General features: G+C 46.9%; 1 protein-coding gene across 4 annotated transcripts in view; it reads left to right on the top strand.

Annotated features, from left to right (window-relative positions):
- The window catches only part of LOC101075161 (triple functional domain protein), a 39592-nt gene that overhangs the window by 13171 nt on the left and 10162 nt on the right, over window positions 1-16259 (top strand). For 2 of the 4 annotated variants that reach the window (XM_029844706.1, XM_029844705.1), the window contains exons 4-39: window positions 714-828; window positions 1977-2169; window positions 3469-3573; window positions 3644-3840; window positions 3935-4187; window positions 4875-4997; window positions 5377-5568; window positions 6561-6692; window positions 6988-7218; window positions 7905-8027; window positions 8409-8600; window positions 8778-8947; window positions 9595-9769; window positions 9847-10042; window positions 10457-10623; window positions 10728-10847; window positions 10936-11127; window positions 11206-11355; window positions 11439-11553; window positions 11780-11895; window positions 12017-12139; window positions 12238-12432; window positions 12508-12623; window positions 12734-12800; window positions 12891-13000; window positions 13075-13144; window positions 13223-13312; window positions 13400-13492; window positions 13581-13692; window positions 13775-13965; window positions 14044-14145; window positions 15019-15048; window positions 15347-15489; window positions 15581-15680; window positions 15756-15999; window positions 16085-16192. In XM_029844706.1, coding sequence (XP_029700566.1) covers window positions 714-828; window positions 1977-2169; window positions 3469-3573; window positions 3644-3840; window positions 3935-4187; window positions 4875-4997; window positions 5377-5568; window positions 6561-6692; window positions 6988-7218; window positions 7905-8027; window positions 8409-8600; window positions 8778-8947; window positions 9595-9769; window positions 9847-10042; window positions 10457-10623; window positions 10728-10847; window positions 10936-11127; window positions 11206-11355; window positions 11439-11553; window positions 11780-11895; window positions 12017-12139; window positions 12238-12432; window positions 12508-12623; window positions 12734-12800; window positions 12891-13000; window positions 13075-13144; window positions 13223-13312; window positions 13400-13492; window positions 13581-13692; window positions 13775-13965; window positions 14044-14145; window positions 15019-15048; window positions 15347-15489; window positions 15581-15680; window positions 15756-15999; window positions 16085-16192 — 5151 coding nt within the window. The remainder of the gene's footprint in view (window positions 1-713; window positions 829-1976; window positions 2170-3468; window positions 3574-3643; window positions 3841-3934; window positions 4188-4874; window positions 4998-5376; window positions 5569-6560; window positions 6693-6987; window positions 7219-7904; window positions 8028-8408; window positions 8601-8777; window positions 8948-9594; window positions 9770-9846; window positions 10043-10456; window positions 10624-10727; window positions 10848-10935; window positions 11128-11205; window positions 11356-11438; window positions 11554-11779; window positions 11896-12016; window positions 12140-12237; window positions 12433-12507; window positions 12624-12733; window positions 12801-12890; window positions 13001-13074; window positions 13145-13222; window positions 13313-13399; window positions 13493-13580; window positions 13693-13774; window positions 13966-14043; window positions 14146-15018; window positions 15049-15346; window positions 15490-15580; window positions 15681-15755; window positions 16000-16084; window positions 16193-16259) is intronic. The other 2 variants (XM_029844707.1, XM_011609025.2) reach the window with 1 other exon arrangement.

Here is a 16259-nt window from a genome sequence, read left to right as displayed (position 1 = left end):
CCGACAACAGCTGTTGAGTGAAGTTCTCTTGCAGAACACGTGGAGCTCCCTATGTAAAAAAAAAACAAAAAAAAACTGCCCACTGAGATGATCTAACCTGTGATGCTGTTTTCAAAGCTCTGCAGTAGACTTGTTGGCCTGTTTGTTTAGGACACATAACTCAAACGGGACTGATTTCTCGCCAACAGTTTCCTTGTTCCTTTATGTGTTTATGTTTATGTGTCGAGCGCGTGTTAGCCCGCCTTGTCTCTAGTCATGCGACCAGGGGTCGCAGGCTGAAACACACTGAGGAGGATGAGTCAGAACACAGTGACACAGTGAGTCGTTGCCCGGAGGTTGCCTTACTCTCGGCTCCTGCGTCCCGCAGAGCTCACTTGTGGCGTAATTGGCTTTGAAATGAGGGTGGGGGTCGAGGAGGGACCGCTGGCAAAAACCAGGCTAAATGAGCTAAGCCTATTATCCCAATCTGCTCCCTTAGTAAGTCGGCCATGTTCGTCCCCACTGATGTTTGTCTGCCTGCCACGTGAGCGTTTGAGCAGCCCGGGTCGATCCTACAGGCAAAGCGCAACCCGCTCGCTCACTTGTCAGCTGCGAGCAGCGTCGCGCTCCCACGTGACCAGAGCCACTCTCTCTGAAAGCAGAATACTATTGATGTTACAGTAAACCATGTATGAAATTACCCGTGCTAATGTGACTGTTGTGTGTTGCCTCAGGTGGCAGAGACCGACGCGGCGGTCCGGTGTTAACGTTCCCATCACGCAGCAACCATGACAGAATACGATCGGACGACCTGAGGAGGCTGATCGCCTACCTGGCTGGCATCCCCAGGTTGCACTTTCATCACCTTTGCTCTGTTTTTCTGTGCCGTGCATCTTTGCTTAGCGTTATCCCCAACGAGAGGGGAGAATCAGCTCTTGAAAACAAACAGCCAGAGTGAGCAGCGGACTCGGCGAGGAGACACGTGAGGGAGTCGAGACGCACACGTGACGCGGAATAATTCAGGAGCGGTTAGTTCGCCGCTGCCTTAAAAAATCAATTCGAGAGACGTGAGGAGACGCTGAGGCAGAGAGGGGAAAGCCTGATCTAAGAGAGGGATGTATAGCAGACAACAGATGATGAAAGGAGGGAGGGAGGGATCAGCGGACAGAAGGGGGGAGGATTAAAACTGGCAGATACGGAGAGCGCATGTGTGAGGAGGTGTGAGCGCCTGTGTGTGAAAGCAAAACAAATTGTCGCAGTAGCCGAGGCAGTGCAGCAGCAGCCGTGTGGACGAGCAGCTCCCCGTCTGGAAGGTAAAACATCTGTCTTTCTGTCCATCTTACTTCTGCTGATTCATTCCCTCCATCTTTGCTCGCCTCCATCCAGGTCAACGCTGATAAGATCGAGTTAAAAATGTCACATTTTCACAACTTTTTGTTGCTTTGCTTCTCTGTATCCTCTGGTAAGTTAGACATGTTCTAGCTGAGATGTTCTATTTTGACAGGCTGTTCCAGAGGGATTTTTTTTTTTTAAACAGATGCTGCGCTGTTATTCACAGCAGTTAGGGGGAAAAAAGGGAAAGGCAGCATGTTTTCTAAATTTAAATCTAAATGAACGGAGGTAGATTTCATGTGTGTGGGAGCCGAGCGAGCATCCGTGGCTGATAAGGTTGCTGATACACAAATGTCCTGAATTGTGTTTGTGTAATTATGCATTCGTTTCTGACTCATTCGTCGCAGGTTTCTGTGTGGGTGTTGGTTTGCGGGGGTGGGTGCGTGTGCTGGCCGCACAGATTTCTCACAGTATAGAAAATGCGTCATTTTCCTTTCCTCTTTTGAACCATCGTGTGTGCTCTTTCTCTTCTCTCCATCCCTCTCATCCTTTCCCACGCCTGCCGTCTCCCTCTTTCTCTCCCAATTATACCCGCTCTCCTCTCTCGCCCTCCCTCCCCTCATCTTTTAATTCGTCCTACTCACGCTGACCCCCATCCATCCCAGCGAGGAGGTGTGTAAACATGGCTTCACCGTCATCGTGGATATGCGCGGCTCCAAGTGGGACAGCATCAAACCTCTTTTGAAGATCCTGCAGGAGTCGTTTCCATCCTGTATCCACGTCGCCCTCATTATTAAACCTGACAACTTTTGGCAGAAGCAGAGGACCAACTTCGGCAGCTCCAAGTTTGAATTTGAGGTAGGAAACACCAAATCTATACAATGAATTGAGCGTTTTTAGGATGAGAAGTAAATGCAATTTTGATCTGAGGCTGCCGTCCTGCATACTTGTTACCACCACACTAACATTATTATGTAATGCTCTTCTTACTGAGACCTAGCCGCTGTGTGTTGTAACAGATTTGGAGAGCACAGATAAAACAGGCTTTTTCTAAATTCCATTTTGATGCAGCGTGGGTATGAAATGTTGGGGGGGAGATGCAATCATTGAATTTATCGTCACCGAACATGTACTAAGGAGCTGCTTGTCGCAGGCATGTTTCATTATCCTGCTCTGCTCGCGGTGCTCAGACCACCAGCTAACTGTCGACCAGCAGGGGAGAAGCATCATCTGCTGACCCTGCAGCTTTTGAGCAATGCTATTCAGCGTCAATCCTCAATAATAAAACTTTAAACATGCCGTATTGTTCATGTTCTATGCGGTTTGTTTCCAATGATTAGCTGTGTGCGAGTGCACTGTCTTCTGATAACAGCATATCGATTGGTTGGGAAGTAGAATAGACCGGTGCCTCGGGTCAAGTTTTTGCAGTGACGTGCTGGCGGGTCACATGTGCAATGATCGGAGATGCTATGGGGTCTATAATGCACAGATGTATCCATTTCTGTTATGCGCAAGTTTTCCTGTGGGTGCGTGGAGGACATTAATCACCACCTACCCACCGTTTGTCCTTAAGTTTACCAGCTCTATTGCATTTCTAACGGAGGTCGATGGTGTTTCTGCCTCTTTTTTTTTTTCCCACACAGAATCTTGCTATCGTTCTGTCCTCATCCATCTTAGGCCATGTGTGTGGGGGTGTTGCGTGGGGGTGGCTCAGCAGAAACACACATGCACTAAAACAAAAAGGAGGCTTTTCCTTGCTGTGTATTTGAAAATGATATTGTAATAAGCACTTCTCAAGGAATGAAAAAGAAATGTGTGTGCATGCGCGTGTGTGTAAGGCTACTGTAATTCTGGGGGATTTTTAGTGTGGAAATGAGTAGTGGAATTTCTACAGCCAAGCTAAAGGGACACTTTTGAATAGGATAAAATGAGCTTACATCGAGTTACTGATGTATTAAGCGATTAATTAAATGTCTTGTGCTAAAAATCACATTCGTACCGTCAAATATAAGGATTTGCTCTAACAAGTGAAGTCAAAGGCGAGTAGAGATTAAAAGTATTTCGCACTTAATTGACGGAATTTAATCCAAATCCCTCTAAAGCCTGTTCAATCCCTCTTTTTCTTTCCACTGCTTTTGCTCCACTTTTGCTTTGTAGACCACCATGGTGTCACTAGAGGGCCTGACAAAGGTCGTCGACCCCTCCCAGCTGACGGCAGACTTTGACGGCAGCCTAGACTACAACCATGAAGAGTGGATAGAGGTAAGACCCCCACTTCTGTTGACGTTAAACAAAGTGGTCATCACCATCTCTTTTTTTTTTTTAAATAAAGGTACGCGTGGCATTTGAGGAGTTTTCCGGTCACGCCACACAGATGTTGACCCGACTAGAGGAGATGCAGGAAACTGTCTCTAGGAAGGACTTTCCACAGGATCTAGATGGAGCCAGGCGGATGATTGAAGAACACGCCACACTGAAGAAGAAGGTCATAAAAGCCCCAATTGAGGAACTGGATACCGAGGGACAGAGGTGAGCAGACACAGGGCACTCCCAAGGCAAACAGATGTTCACAACAAAAATGACGGAATCTGAGGACCATGTGTTCCGTTTGTTACACCTTCAGGTTGCTACAACGGATACAAAGCAACGAGTCCTTTTCCAACCGCAATGGCGGAGGCAGCAGCGGCGGCAGTGGCAGCAGCAGCAGCAGCGGGGGGATGTGTAACGCAGACACCCAGGGCCTGGTGCCACGGATCACCCAGCTGCTGGACAAGCTGCACTCCACACGGCAGCACCTCCACCAGGCCTGGCATGTCCGCAAGCTACAGCTGGACCAGTGCTTCCAGCTCCGCTTGTTTGAACAGGACGCTGAAAAGGTCTGTGGCCGAATGCATTTGGTGTTGATGGCGGGAAAGGTGACATAACGGGAATCCATATCCACTGTTAATGATCGCCGCAGGGTCCAAAACTGCCAATACAAATAAAAACGTAATTACACTCACACAATGCAATTGATTGATGTTGCCTCCAGCTCATGGATTCCTGGCTCTAAACAACAGCTTAAACTTTATTTCGCAACTAAGTCGTAGCTGAATCTAAATGGCCTTACTCTTCACTAGCAAATAGGAAATGGAGAACAGCTCATGGAGGCAGGAGGCCAACCTGACAGCTCAGGTGTTGACGGCCTCACTGACAGATAGAAAGAGACAGGTAGGGACTCTTTCCAAGTATGAGTGAATCAAATTAAACAACAGTTGCAGCAGAGAGCGAGAGCTGCAGTCTTGGAAATGCTGCAGTGGTCGGAGCTTGTTGCTAGGACACCATAGGCCACAAGTTGTTCTCTCCTAGAGCCTGAGAGGACACTCTTGAACCGAGGCAGTCCGCTCTTCTGTATTGTGTCCTGAAACCATGACAGCTGCCCCCCCCCCACACACTGCTGCACTGACACATTCAGGTCTACCCCCAGCGACTGACTCCTCTTTCAGTGTTAACAATGAACCCAGAGCTTGTTTTTGTGTGCGGGCTGGCTGACGGTGGCTGTTCTGTCATTCCCTGTGCTTCAGATGTTTGACTGGATCATGCACAACAAGGGTTTGTTCCTGGCAGGCTACACAGAAATTGGCAACAACCACCCCCACGCCATGGAGCTGCAAACCCAGCATAACCACTTTGCCATGAACTGCATGGTAAGGCTCTCAGCGGAGGGGGGAAAGCTCTTCCACCCACTCGGAGTATCGTTGGTGTATCTTCCTATAGCTTCTGCAGTTAGTGTCAACTGCTAGCATAACGTTGGAGTGGTTTGAAGATTACTTGGGCATGTTGTGCATCTTTGCAGGGCTGTAAGCAGGTATTGGATCATTTTATTCATTCTCAGATGGCCTTATGTAACCATTATGAAACTATAGAGAGGGTGATAATGTGGTCAACAGCATCCAGAGGAGTCATGCTACATATCGATATCGTCTCTTATTCCTCAACTCTTAATTCTCCTCCAGTTTCATCAACTCCCTTCATCTCATTTGGTGCCTACTTTATCCACACACTTATTCTGTTCTCGCCCTGCAGAACGTGTACGTGAACATCAACCGCATCATGTCGGTGGGCAACCGGCTGCTGGAGTCGGGGCACTACGCCTCCCAGCAGATCAAGCAGATCTCAGGCCAGCTGGAGAAGGAGTGGAAAGCCTTTGCTGCAGCGTTGGACGAGCGCAGCACCCTGTTGGAGATGTCTGCCAGTTTTCATCAGAAATGCGACCAGGTGAGAGGAGAAATTATTAAGGACAGACCTTTAGGAACATACTAATAACTGTTGGTTTCTGCTGAGTAATTTTAGAACTGATTATTTGTTTGAATTATAAAATTGTCCCATGATAGTGAAAAATATATCCATCAGTTTTATGCCTGTTATTATTTCAAAAGCCTCTTTTTATGCTGTTGGCTTTTTAAACTTGATCAAAAAGGAATATCTCTAATTTATGCGTTTTTTCAGCAATACCTTCCATTTAAAGTTGGCCAGACTGATGAATCTGAATTGTTAATAATGGTAAATGTGCATCTTGGCAATGCTTATTGAACACATTACGTAACGCTACTGTAAGTTTTGCCTCAGTGTTCTTTTGAAAGCAGCTGAAGTGTCGACCTTTTCATTTTAAATGGAAGCAAACAACAAATGAACACAAATTCTGAGTCGATAAATGCTCATTAGACTTCGTTAAACCCATAAAGCCTAAAATACGCATCACATTACCATAGATTTACATGAACAATGCAGAAAGTAAAGTATTTATGATCTGCCCTTCTTTCTGTCTGGGCTCGTTAGTGTAGCCACTGTGGAATGATTTATAGCCCGTAACAACACAAGGAGATTCCCGGCTGGGAAACCTGGAACTTTGACATTTATGTTTGTTAGCTGAAATAGCATTAGAAATTTTCCCCCCTGAGAGGTTAGCTGGATTATTCTGATCCCAAATGGAGGAACAATTGGATTCTGGAAGTCACTACAGGCCAATTAACTGCAGGCTCAGCTGTAGATAAGAATCCAAAAGGATTCAAGGGCTCATAACAACAGAAAAAGCTTTGCATTTTTAAGCAGGTGCTCCTGGAGCAGTTGTGCCCTCTGACTAGCATGTGACATCTGTAGGGCACACATGGATGCACTGTAGCAGCGCTGCCTCGTGCTGTGTCTCGTGAAAAAGTCTTATATCCTCGTTGTGCGCCATGTAAATGTCAGTACATGACTCTCCCCTGCAGTACATGAGCAACGTGGACTCGTGGTGTAAAGCATGCGGCGAGGTGGATCTGCCCTCGGAGCTACAGGACCTTGAGGATGGCATCCATCACCACCAGGGCTTGTATGAGCACATCACGGCGACCTACTCTGAGGTAACGCCACGCCTTGACTTCATATATTGTAATCTGAAAGCAGAAATAAAATGAGCATCATAGGACCAGTAGATGGATTGTTTTAATTTAACGTAGCATAAAGCCTGGATGCATTTGAGGCGTCACTGTTTGCATCGTTGAGCTCATAAACTCACCTCCCACTTCTGTTTCCTCTGCATTATTTGTAGGCAGATTTTATTTCATCTTCTGACTGAAATGCAAATCAAGCCCATCCCCCTTCGCGGTAAAGTGAGATTTACATTTTTAAAATGACGAATGCTTATTTGTTTTCCAGGTGAGCCAAGATGGTAAAGCGCTCTTGGACAAATTGCAGCGACCTTTGACCCCAGGCAGCGCAGAGTCACTGACGGCATCGGCGAATTACTCCAAGGCGGTGCACCACGTCCTGGATATCATCCACGAGGTGCTGCATCACCAGAGACAGCTGGAAAACATCTGGCAGCACCGGAAAGTGCGCCTGCACCAGCGCCTTCAGCTCTGTGTCTTTCAGCAAGATGTTCAACAGGTATCGAGACCAAAACCTGTGTGTCTGTTTTTGTGCAGGTTTATTCGCCTTCATAACAAATTTCATGTTTAAAAAAAACAACCTTTTTTCAGTTTTAAGTGAGATGGTTGGACTGTAATTTAAAAATAACAGGGTACCTCACTGGTTAGAATAAATGCGCTCTTAATAGTGGGGTTTGATCCCAACAGCAGCCATGTTTCCTATCAAAATGGTTTTGGGCTAGATGCTGAGGCCTCACATCTACGCTCATCACGTCTTCCAGTGGAAAGAAACGTTTTAAGTGTGTGTGTTTTCTTGTTTGTTTGTTTGTTTTTTTTAATCAGAATGAAGGTTTAAAATAAGGCATTTAATACCGGTATACCGCTCTCCAAATAAAATGAATGCTGCTGAATGGGTTGGCATGGCAACTGTTGCCATGGCAACCGAAGTGGGTCATTGGCTGTGCAGATGAGGCTCAGCCATTAAGTCCTCGAAGGACACAGAGCATGAGGGCACAGACTGTGAAAGGGAAATGCTCGGTGCAAGGCTTCCAATAATATTCCTCATTTTCCATTGAATTTCTTCCATTGAATTTTCGGTTGTGGCCTTCCGAGTACACGGCCCATCAGCCACCTCACAGTGCCCCCTTGTGGCAGGCTGAGCCCCTAACGTCTGCCTGACTGAGGATTTGCGGTCTCTGTTCTCAGGTGCTGGACTGGATTGAAAACCACGGCGAGGCTTTTCTGAGCAAACACACAGGTGTGGGGAAGTCTCTCCACCGAGCCCGTGCACTACAGAAACGCCACGAAGATTTTGAGGAAGTGGCACAGGTAGCCTTTTGTTACTAGTATAGTAGGCGAATGAGTGCAATAATTTTTATTGTCCTCTGTTATTTATCCAAGTCATTTTCTTTGGTCACTTTGACCTTTTAGGAAAGAAAAACGGCAGCTAACTTTATCTAACATAATTAAGCTTGTTTATCAATCTTTGTTGCTGCTAACGCTAATTGACCTTTGATTTTTCATGTTTGGGCCATGTTTAGAGCTTTCTCCTCCACCCTATCTTGCTTCCTCTTTCATTGCTCACTAACCAGTCATCTCAGTGCATTATCGCTGCTTCTTATCAGTGTCAAAGCCTTGAGTTTATCGTCTGTCATTTTCCGCTCTTGTTCAGAATTCTTCCTGGTTTGACCCTTCTTTCTACTCGCGCAGAACACTTACACCAATGCAGACAAGCTGCTGGAGGCGGCTGAGCAGCTGGCTCAAACGGGAGAGTGCGACCCAGAGGAGATCTACCAGGCCGCCCACCAGCTTGAAGACAGAATCCAAGATTTTGTTCGTCGTGTGGAGCAGCGCAAAGTCCTGCTGGACATGTCTGTCGCCTTCCACACACATGTGAAAGAGGTAGGCGCGGTGACTGAGGATGACAGTGGTGGTTTAGAGATTAGCAGGATGGAAAGTTACTGGAGGAATCAAGGACATGCTTTAATTTGTGTGTATTTTTTATGCACTGTCATCATCATTAATCTGCTTTCATTCTTGTAATAAACACCCTTGTATGTCTGAATTGTCCTGATGTAGCTGTGGACATGGCTGGAGGAGCTGCAGAAGGAGCTGCTGGATGATGTCTACGCTGAGTCGGTGGAAGCCGTGCAGGACCTCATCAAGCGCTTCGGCCAGCAGCAGCAGACCACCCTGCAGGTCACCGTCAATGTGATCAAGGAGGGCGAGGATCTCATCCAGCAGCTCAGGTAGGGACCTACAGAAATAACCATTGTTGAAACAAGAGAGACCTGTTAAGATTATTACATGTGATAAGGAAAGTAAACTAAAATAAACCTAGGTGACCTCAATTTTCCACTTCCTGTAAGCTGCAGCTTGACGATACCACGAGAGCTGGTAAACTAATGTCACCTGTTCCTGTTAAAGAAGTTAAAATCTTAGCAAAATAATTTAAAAACATTTGTATATCATTGTAAAATGGCTAAAGAAAATGCATTATGAGGAAGGATCTTGGCGATGGATGCAGCTGATCATCATTCTCTGACTTTATTTTCATACAGAGAATGTTCTGGTTCATCTTCCTCCACCTCCTTTGTTCTCTCCATCCTTTTCTCTCTGGTCCTTTTACTCCGCAGTGAATTCTTACATAAGTCTGCAACACAATTATTCAGACATTTAAAGAGCTCTCCCCCACCCTGAGAGAAAGCTGGAACTCACCTTTAGCAAATGTGTGAGAGAGGTGGAGCTGCAGATGGCCGTGACTGTAATTGAAGAAGTAGAACTTTATTTCAGCCTCCAAAGAGGCCCAATTTTTAGCGATGGCCCTGATGCTTCAGATGATTGTGGCTTTTAGGTTTGCTTGTCTTTGGGTGAAAGTTCTGAGCGTGTGTTTCAGGGACTCGGCCATCTCCAGCAACAAGACCCCCCATAACAGTTCCATCAACCACATCGAGAGTGTCCTGCAGCAGCTGGACGAGGCCCAGGCTCAGATGGAAGAACTTTTCCAGGAGAGGAAGATCAAACTCGAGCTGTTCCTGCAGCTCCGTATCTTTGAGAGGGATGCTATCGATGTGAGTCTGCATGTGTTCTAGACTTTGTGCGGGATTGCAAAAATCAAAGTCTGAAATCTTCCGTCTTCCTGGCTCAGATCATCTCTGACCTGGAGTCTTGGAATGAGGAGCTGACCGGACAGATGAACGAATTTGACACGGAGGACCTGACGTTGGCAGAGCAGAGGCTGCAACACCACGCCGATAAGGCCCTGACCATGAATAACCTCACCTTCGACGTGATCCACCAGGGACAGGAGCTGCTGCAGTATGTCAATGAAGTCCAAGCCTCAGGTGAGTTTACTTGCTTGTCTGATTTGTCATTTCCTAATGTTGACACTAGCGCCAATTTGATGCATTTTAAAAAGTTTGCAGTTCATGTTTACTGTTGCTGGGCAGATTTCTGTCTGTTTTGGCTGATGATTGATGCTGTGTAGGTGTCGCGGGTCAGAACGGTCAGTGTTTGAAATAAGAGGCACCCACTCACTTACCATAATAACTCACCTGTGATCTCACACGCTAATAGGTGCTCTCATAACTGCACGTAGAGCAGTTGCATCATTTTGCAATGAAACATGAAAATCTCCACAGATGTGATTTTAAAAAGAAGATTTTAAAATGATTTTCTAGCCTTAGCAGACTGAACTGCATCAGCTGTTCACGCAGCCTGACATGTTTATCTGAAGCTAATGTGTGTTTTGCCTCCAGGCGTAGAGCTGCTGTGTGACCGGGATGTTGACATGGCAACAAGGGTGCAGGACTTGCTGGAGTTTCTCCATGAGAAGCAGCAAGAACTGGACCTGGCAGCCGAGCAGCACCGCAGGCACCTGGAGCAGTGCGTCCAGCTGAGACACCTGCAGGCAGAAGTCAAGCAGGTGAGTTACACAGTTTTAGAAAAGGCGCCACCTGCAGGCAATGGAATGAAGCTGTAATTTGTCTTTTTGCAATCATTCATTTTGTGTAATTTTGACTTTCCTAGGTTCTGGGTTGGATTCGTAATGGTGAATCGATGCTAAACGCTGGTTTAATAACAGCCAGCTCCTTACAGGAAGCCGAACAGCTGCAGAGAGAACACGAGCAGTTCCAACATGCCATTGAGGTGACTTTTAGTTCCCTTTACCTGCCAGGACTTTAAATTTGCATTTTACTCACTGTCCATTGTTGTCATTCGGCTCACCTCTTGGCAGAAAACCCACCAGAGTGCCCTGCAGGTCCAGCAGAAGGCAGAGGCTCTGTTGCAGGCCAACCACTACGACATGGACCTCATCAGAGAGTGTGCAGAAAACGTGGCCTCTCACTGGCAGCAGCTCATGCTGAAAATGGAGGACCGGCTCAAGCTAGTCAACGCATCAGTGGCCTTCTACAAGACCTCCGAGCAGGTAAAAGAAACCGTAGCGTTGACTCTGTTGCGTCTTTATAAAGCTCAGCACAGGTGATGAGTGTGTCCATGCTCACAGGTCTGCAGTGTGCTGGAGAGCCTGGAACAGGAGTATAAAAGAGAAGAGGACTGGTGCGGTGGAGCTGACAAACTGGGACCCAACTGTGAAACAGACCACGTGTCCCCCATGATCAGTAAACACCTGGAGCAGAAGGAAGCCTTCCTAAAGGTATATAATCATAATGTCGACATGGTCAAGACAAAAACATGGAAACTTTCTGGGTCTTCCTGACCTGTGTGTATTCCCTTCAGGCGTGCACTCTGGCCAGGAGAAATGCTGACGTCTTCCTCAAGTACATGCACAGGAACAGCGTCAACATGCCTGGAATGCTGAGCCACGTCAAAGCACCAGAACAACAGGTTAAAAGTGAGTGTCTAAATATAAATTAAATAGTAACCAAACCACAACGACTAAAACTAGCATGCAAGATATCAGCTGGTCGAACAGATTGTGAGAGCTTGTAGAAGGAGTGTACGATTTAGACCAGATGTGTTTGGTTGATCACTGCTAAAATACGTCACCAGAATGAGTTAGAAATAAACAATATATGTGGTGAAGTTTCGCTTTCTTTATATCCTTTTGTTTTATTTAGACATCCTCAATGAGCTGCTCCAGAGAGAAAATCGTGTTCTCCACTTCTGGACGTTGAGGAAACGCCGCCTGGACCAGTGTCAGCAGTATGTGGTGTTTGAACGGAGTGCCAAACAGGTAGATTCACCAGCTTTCTTTCCTGAAACGCTTATTCTGGTCTTCACTATGTAGAATGTACAATAACACAAACACTGTTGTCACATGTTATGATTCCCTGTCTTTTTTGGTGTGTTTTCAGGCTCTGGAGTGGATTCATGACACTGGGGAGTTTTATCTGTCCACACACACTTCCACTGGTTCCAGCATTCACCACACCCAAGAGCTGCTCAAGGAGCACGAGGACTTCCACATCACAGCCAAGGTTGGTTTCTGACACACACACACACACACACACACACACACACACACACACACATGAATGTACTGTTTGCATGCATCCAACTGTCTTCTCTCCTTCAGCAAACTAAAGAGCGTGTAAAGCTCCTAATCCAGCTTGCTGATGGCTTCTGCGAGAAAGGCCACAGTCACGCCGGAGAGATCAAAAAGTGGGTGACGGCGGTAGACAAACGCTACAGAGACTTCTCGCTGCGCATGGACAAGTACCGCTGCAGCCTGGAGAAGGCTTTGGGGATCTCCTCAGACTCTAATAAGGCCGTGAGTGCCCAACCAAACGATGGATACACTTTGCTTTCGGTCACTTTGTCAATGTTTTAAACTTTCCTGTTGCAGAGTAAAGACCTCCAGCTGGACATCATCCCTGCCACAGTTCCAGGGTCCGAGGTCAAGCTACGGGACGCCGCTCATGAATTAAATGAAGAGAAGCGCAAGTCGGCACGCAGAAAAGAGTATGCTTTCACTTCCGTGTCACTCAAAATTCTAAAATTTGAGTAGTTCCAGGATGTATAGAATCAATAGATGTGTGTCTGATTTTCCTGTGTTCCGTGTGCGTCTCCAGATTCATCATGGCAGAGCTGATTCAAACAGAGAAGGCGTACGTGCGAGACCTGAGGGAGTGCATGGATGTAAGTGTGGGAGTTGTTGTGACTTGATAAAAAGGGAAGAAAAGAGCCCCCATTAATGAGTCCTTGGTTTGCCAACTTCTCTCTGTGCAGACGTATCTGTGGGAGATGACCAGCGGCGTTGAGGAGATCCCACCAGGGGTCATCAACAAGGAGCACATCATCTTCGGAAACATGCAGGACCTCTACGAATTCCACCACAAGTAAGAAGCTGTCAGGAATAATGTAGAACCTGGTGATGGAGAACCTGATCCTGACCTGATGTTTCTCTCTGTAGCATCTTCCTGAAAGAGTTGGAAAAATATGAGCAGCTGCCAGAAGATGTTGGACATTGTTTTGTCACATGGGTATGTTGGATTTGGACTGTAGTGGGCATCTGGCATCTCTTTTTCACCGTCTTTGACCATCTGTCTCTATTTGTCTAGGCGGATAAATTCCAGATGTATGTGAACTACTGTAAGAACAAACCAGATTCCACCCAGCTCATTCTGGAGCATGCTGGCAACTACTTTGACGTGAGTATTGTCCATGAACACTAAAATCAAACTGTGCAATCCTCGTTGGTCAACATCTGATCACAAGCCTGATCTTTCCACGTGCAGGAGATCCAACAGAGGCACCGGCTGGCCAACTCCATCTCCTCCTATTTGATCAAACCCGTGCAGAGAATCACCAAATATCAGCTCCTGCTTAAGGTGAAATCCCAAACCAGCTCTTGCCACTGTGTTGTCCAGGCTCAGGTCGTCTTTCTCCTCACAGTTTCTGTGGGTTTGTCTGTTTCAGGAGCTGCTGACCTGCTGCGAAGAAGGGAAAGGGGAAATCAAGGATGGCCTGGAGGTGATGCTCAGTGTTCCCAAGAGAGCCAATGATGCCATGCATCTCTCAATGCTGGAAGGTGATGAGCACTATCCACTGATCGGTTAAAAATCTGCCATATACCTTTGAGTATCACTGCTGACTCTTGTGTTTTTCGCCAGGTTTTGATGAAAACATCGAGTCCCAGGGTGAGCTCATCCTTCAAGAGTCGTTTCAGGTTTGGGACCCGAAGACTCTCATCCGCAAGGGCCGAGAGCGCCACCTCTTCCTTTTTGAGATGTCTCTCATATTCAGCAAGGAGGTGAAAGACTCCAACGGCAGGAGCAAATATATCTACAAGAGCAAACTCTTCGTAAGTGCTCGGAACCAAGAATACCTCAGCCGAGAACCCGTCTCAGCATATCCTGACATTTTCCTTCCTTGTTCTCAGACGTCAGAGTTGGGCGTGACAGAGCACGTTGAGGGCGACCCCTGTAAGTTTGCTCTGTGGGTGGGACGCACGCCCACATCGGACAACAAGATTGTCCTCAAGGTGAAAAACCTACCATCTGCATCTCCTGTCATCTCATCTCGTCTAGGGCGCGACCGATGTTATATTTCCCATGCAGAATGATGAAACACTTGAGAAATTGAAGCATTGATCTGTAGAGTCTAAATGTGCATGTTGGATGTCGCCTAACACACGTGATTAAGCAGGAAATGTGAAATCGGTCGCACTCTCTTCACCCATCCTTGTCCTTGTCATTTTGCTTGAGTGCATGAGCAGCTTTCAGGGGGCCTCGGCTGCCCTCTTGGATTTCTGCTCTGTCTGTCTGTGGCTGCCTCTGGTAGCAAACACAGGGGCTTCTGCATATCTGGGGCTGTGTTTTCTGTTGGTTGTTGAATTCTGTTTCTCTCTGTGGGCTGAAATGCTTCCACCAACGCCGCTGACACTGATTCAACCCTATCACGCCCACACTCGCCCGGCCTGATTCAAAGTGACGAGAAGTCAGCTTCTCTACCAGAAAACTTCTGACGATTTTGTAACCGTTTATTTAATTACCTTCAGCCCCCGGATTTAACACACCGGATTACCTGAAATGTCAGTTGTTGGAACAGCATGAAGCCAAAAACAAATGCTCTCTGTATAATACATGTGGACAAACTAACTGCTGAGGAACATTTATGTGCTCTGTACATCGCAAACCAAGTGTGTTTCATTACTAAATACGTGTCTGCACGCACACACAACATCATGACGGCGTGCTACACAAATGAATTGGCTGCAGTTTGTCATTGAGGCACAATATCAGTGTTGTATGTTCGTGTCAAACCATTATGTGGCTTCAAAACAAACCACAGAAAATCCTGTACAGCTTCTGAGATCAAACAGTGAAATTCTCTATCTTATATTTTAAACTCAAAGCTAAGTCAGGGATCCAAACACGGAGCCATGGTGAGTACCAACTCACAGAACACAGCCCTCAGTCACATCTCATCAGTCTGAACACACACGCTTACAACAGCTTCAACTTGTAATTTTAACTATTTATCATAAAAATGTAGTAGGCAGGCAAATACACAATTTGGGAGAAGAATACAATTAATTACTGATTATTCAAGGTCCATAATGAGATTTCACCCCCCCTCAAAAAAAGAAAATTGGAGAATTAACTCAGACTTGTGTGAAGTAAAAAAAATATTAAGTGTTTCTCTCTTGCTGCATTGTAACCTCCAATACTGACCGATAACAGGCGTCGAGCATCGAGAACAAGCAGGACTGGATCAAGCACATCCGAGAGGTGATCCAGGAGCGCACCATCCACCTGAGGGGGGCACTCAAAGAGCCCATTCACATTCCCAAACCAACCACATCCAAGCACCACAAAGGCAGAGGGTGAGCATGTACCGATGAAGGGAACATCTAAAGAAAAAAGGGTCAAAAGGATTTGTTCTGATCCGGGTTTGCATCTATATCCTCCATTTAGTGATAGAGAGGACCTGGACAGTCAGGGCGAAGGGAGCAGCCAACCAGACACCATTTCTCTGGCATCCCGGACTTCACAGAACACACTGGACAGCGACAAGGTGGTACACACGCATGTTTAAAGACGTCTGTTCCTCTCAGCTCTCCATGACCAAAGATATCTTTTTCTTCTTCAGCTCTCCGGTGGCTGCGAGCTGACTGTCGTGATACACGACTTCATGGCCAGCAACAGCAACGAGCTGACGGTGCGGCGCGGCCAGACAGTGGAGGTCCTGGAGCGATGCCACGAGAGGCCGGACTGGTGCCTTGTGAGGACCACAGACCGGTCACCTGCCCTGGAGGGTCTGGTTCCCTGTGCCATGCTCTGCATTGCCCACTCCAGGTCCTCCATGGAGATGGAGGGCATCTTCAACCACAAAGGTACGGCCGAAAACTGATGATTTGGGGGGGTTTTCTTCTTCTTTACAGCCGCCGTTATGGTGATGTTCATAACCTTCTTTGGCAGACACCTTGTCAGTGTGCAGCAATGACTCCATCATGCCAGGGTCATCGGCCACCCTGCAGCCAGGTCACGGTCTCAGCTCCCACACTTCTCCAGGGCCTAAGCGACCAGGTAAAACCACCCACGTCCATCTCAAAGTTAGAGTTGTTCAGTCTCTTGTTATAACCTCCGCCTCTTA

Source organism: Takifugu rubripes, chromosome 12, assembly GCF_901000725.2.
Source record: "Takifugu rubripes chromosome 12, fTakRub1.2, whole genome shotgun sequence".
Lineage (NCBI taxonomy): Eukaryota > Metazoa > Chordata > Actinopteri > Tetraodontiformes > Tetraodontidae > Takifugu > Takifugu rubripes.
This window is presented reverse-complemented; position numbering and strand designations above follow the sequence as displayed.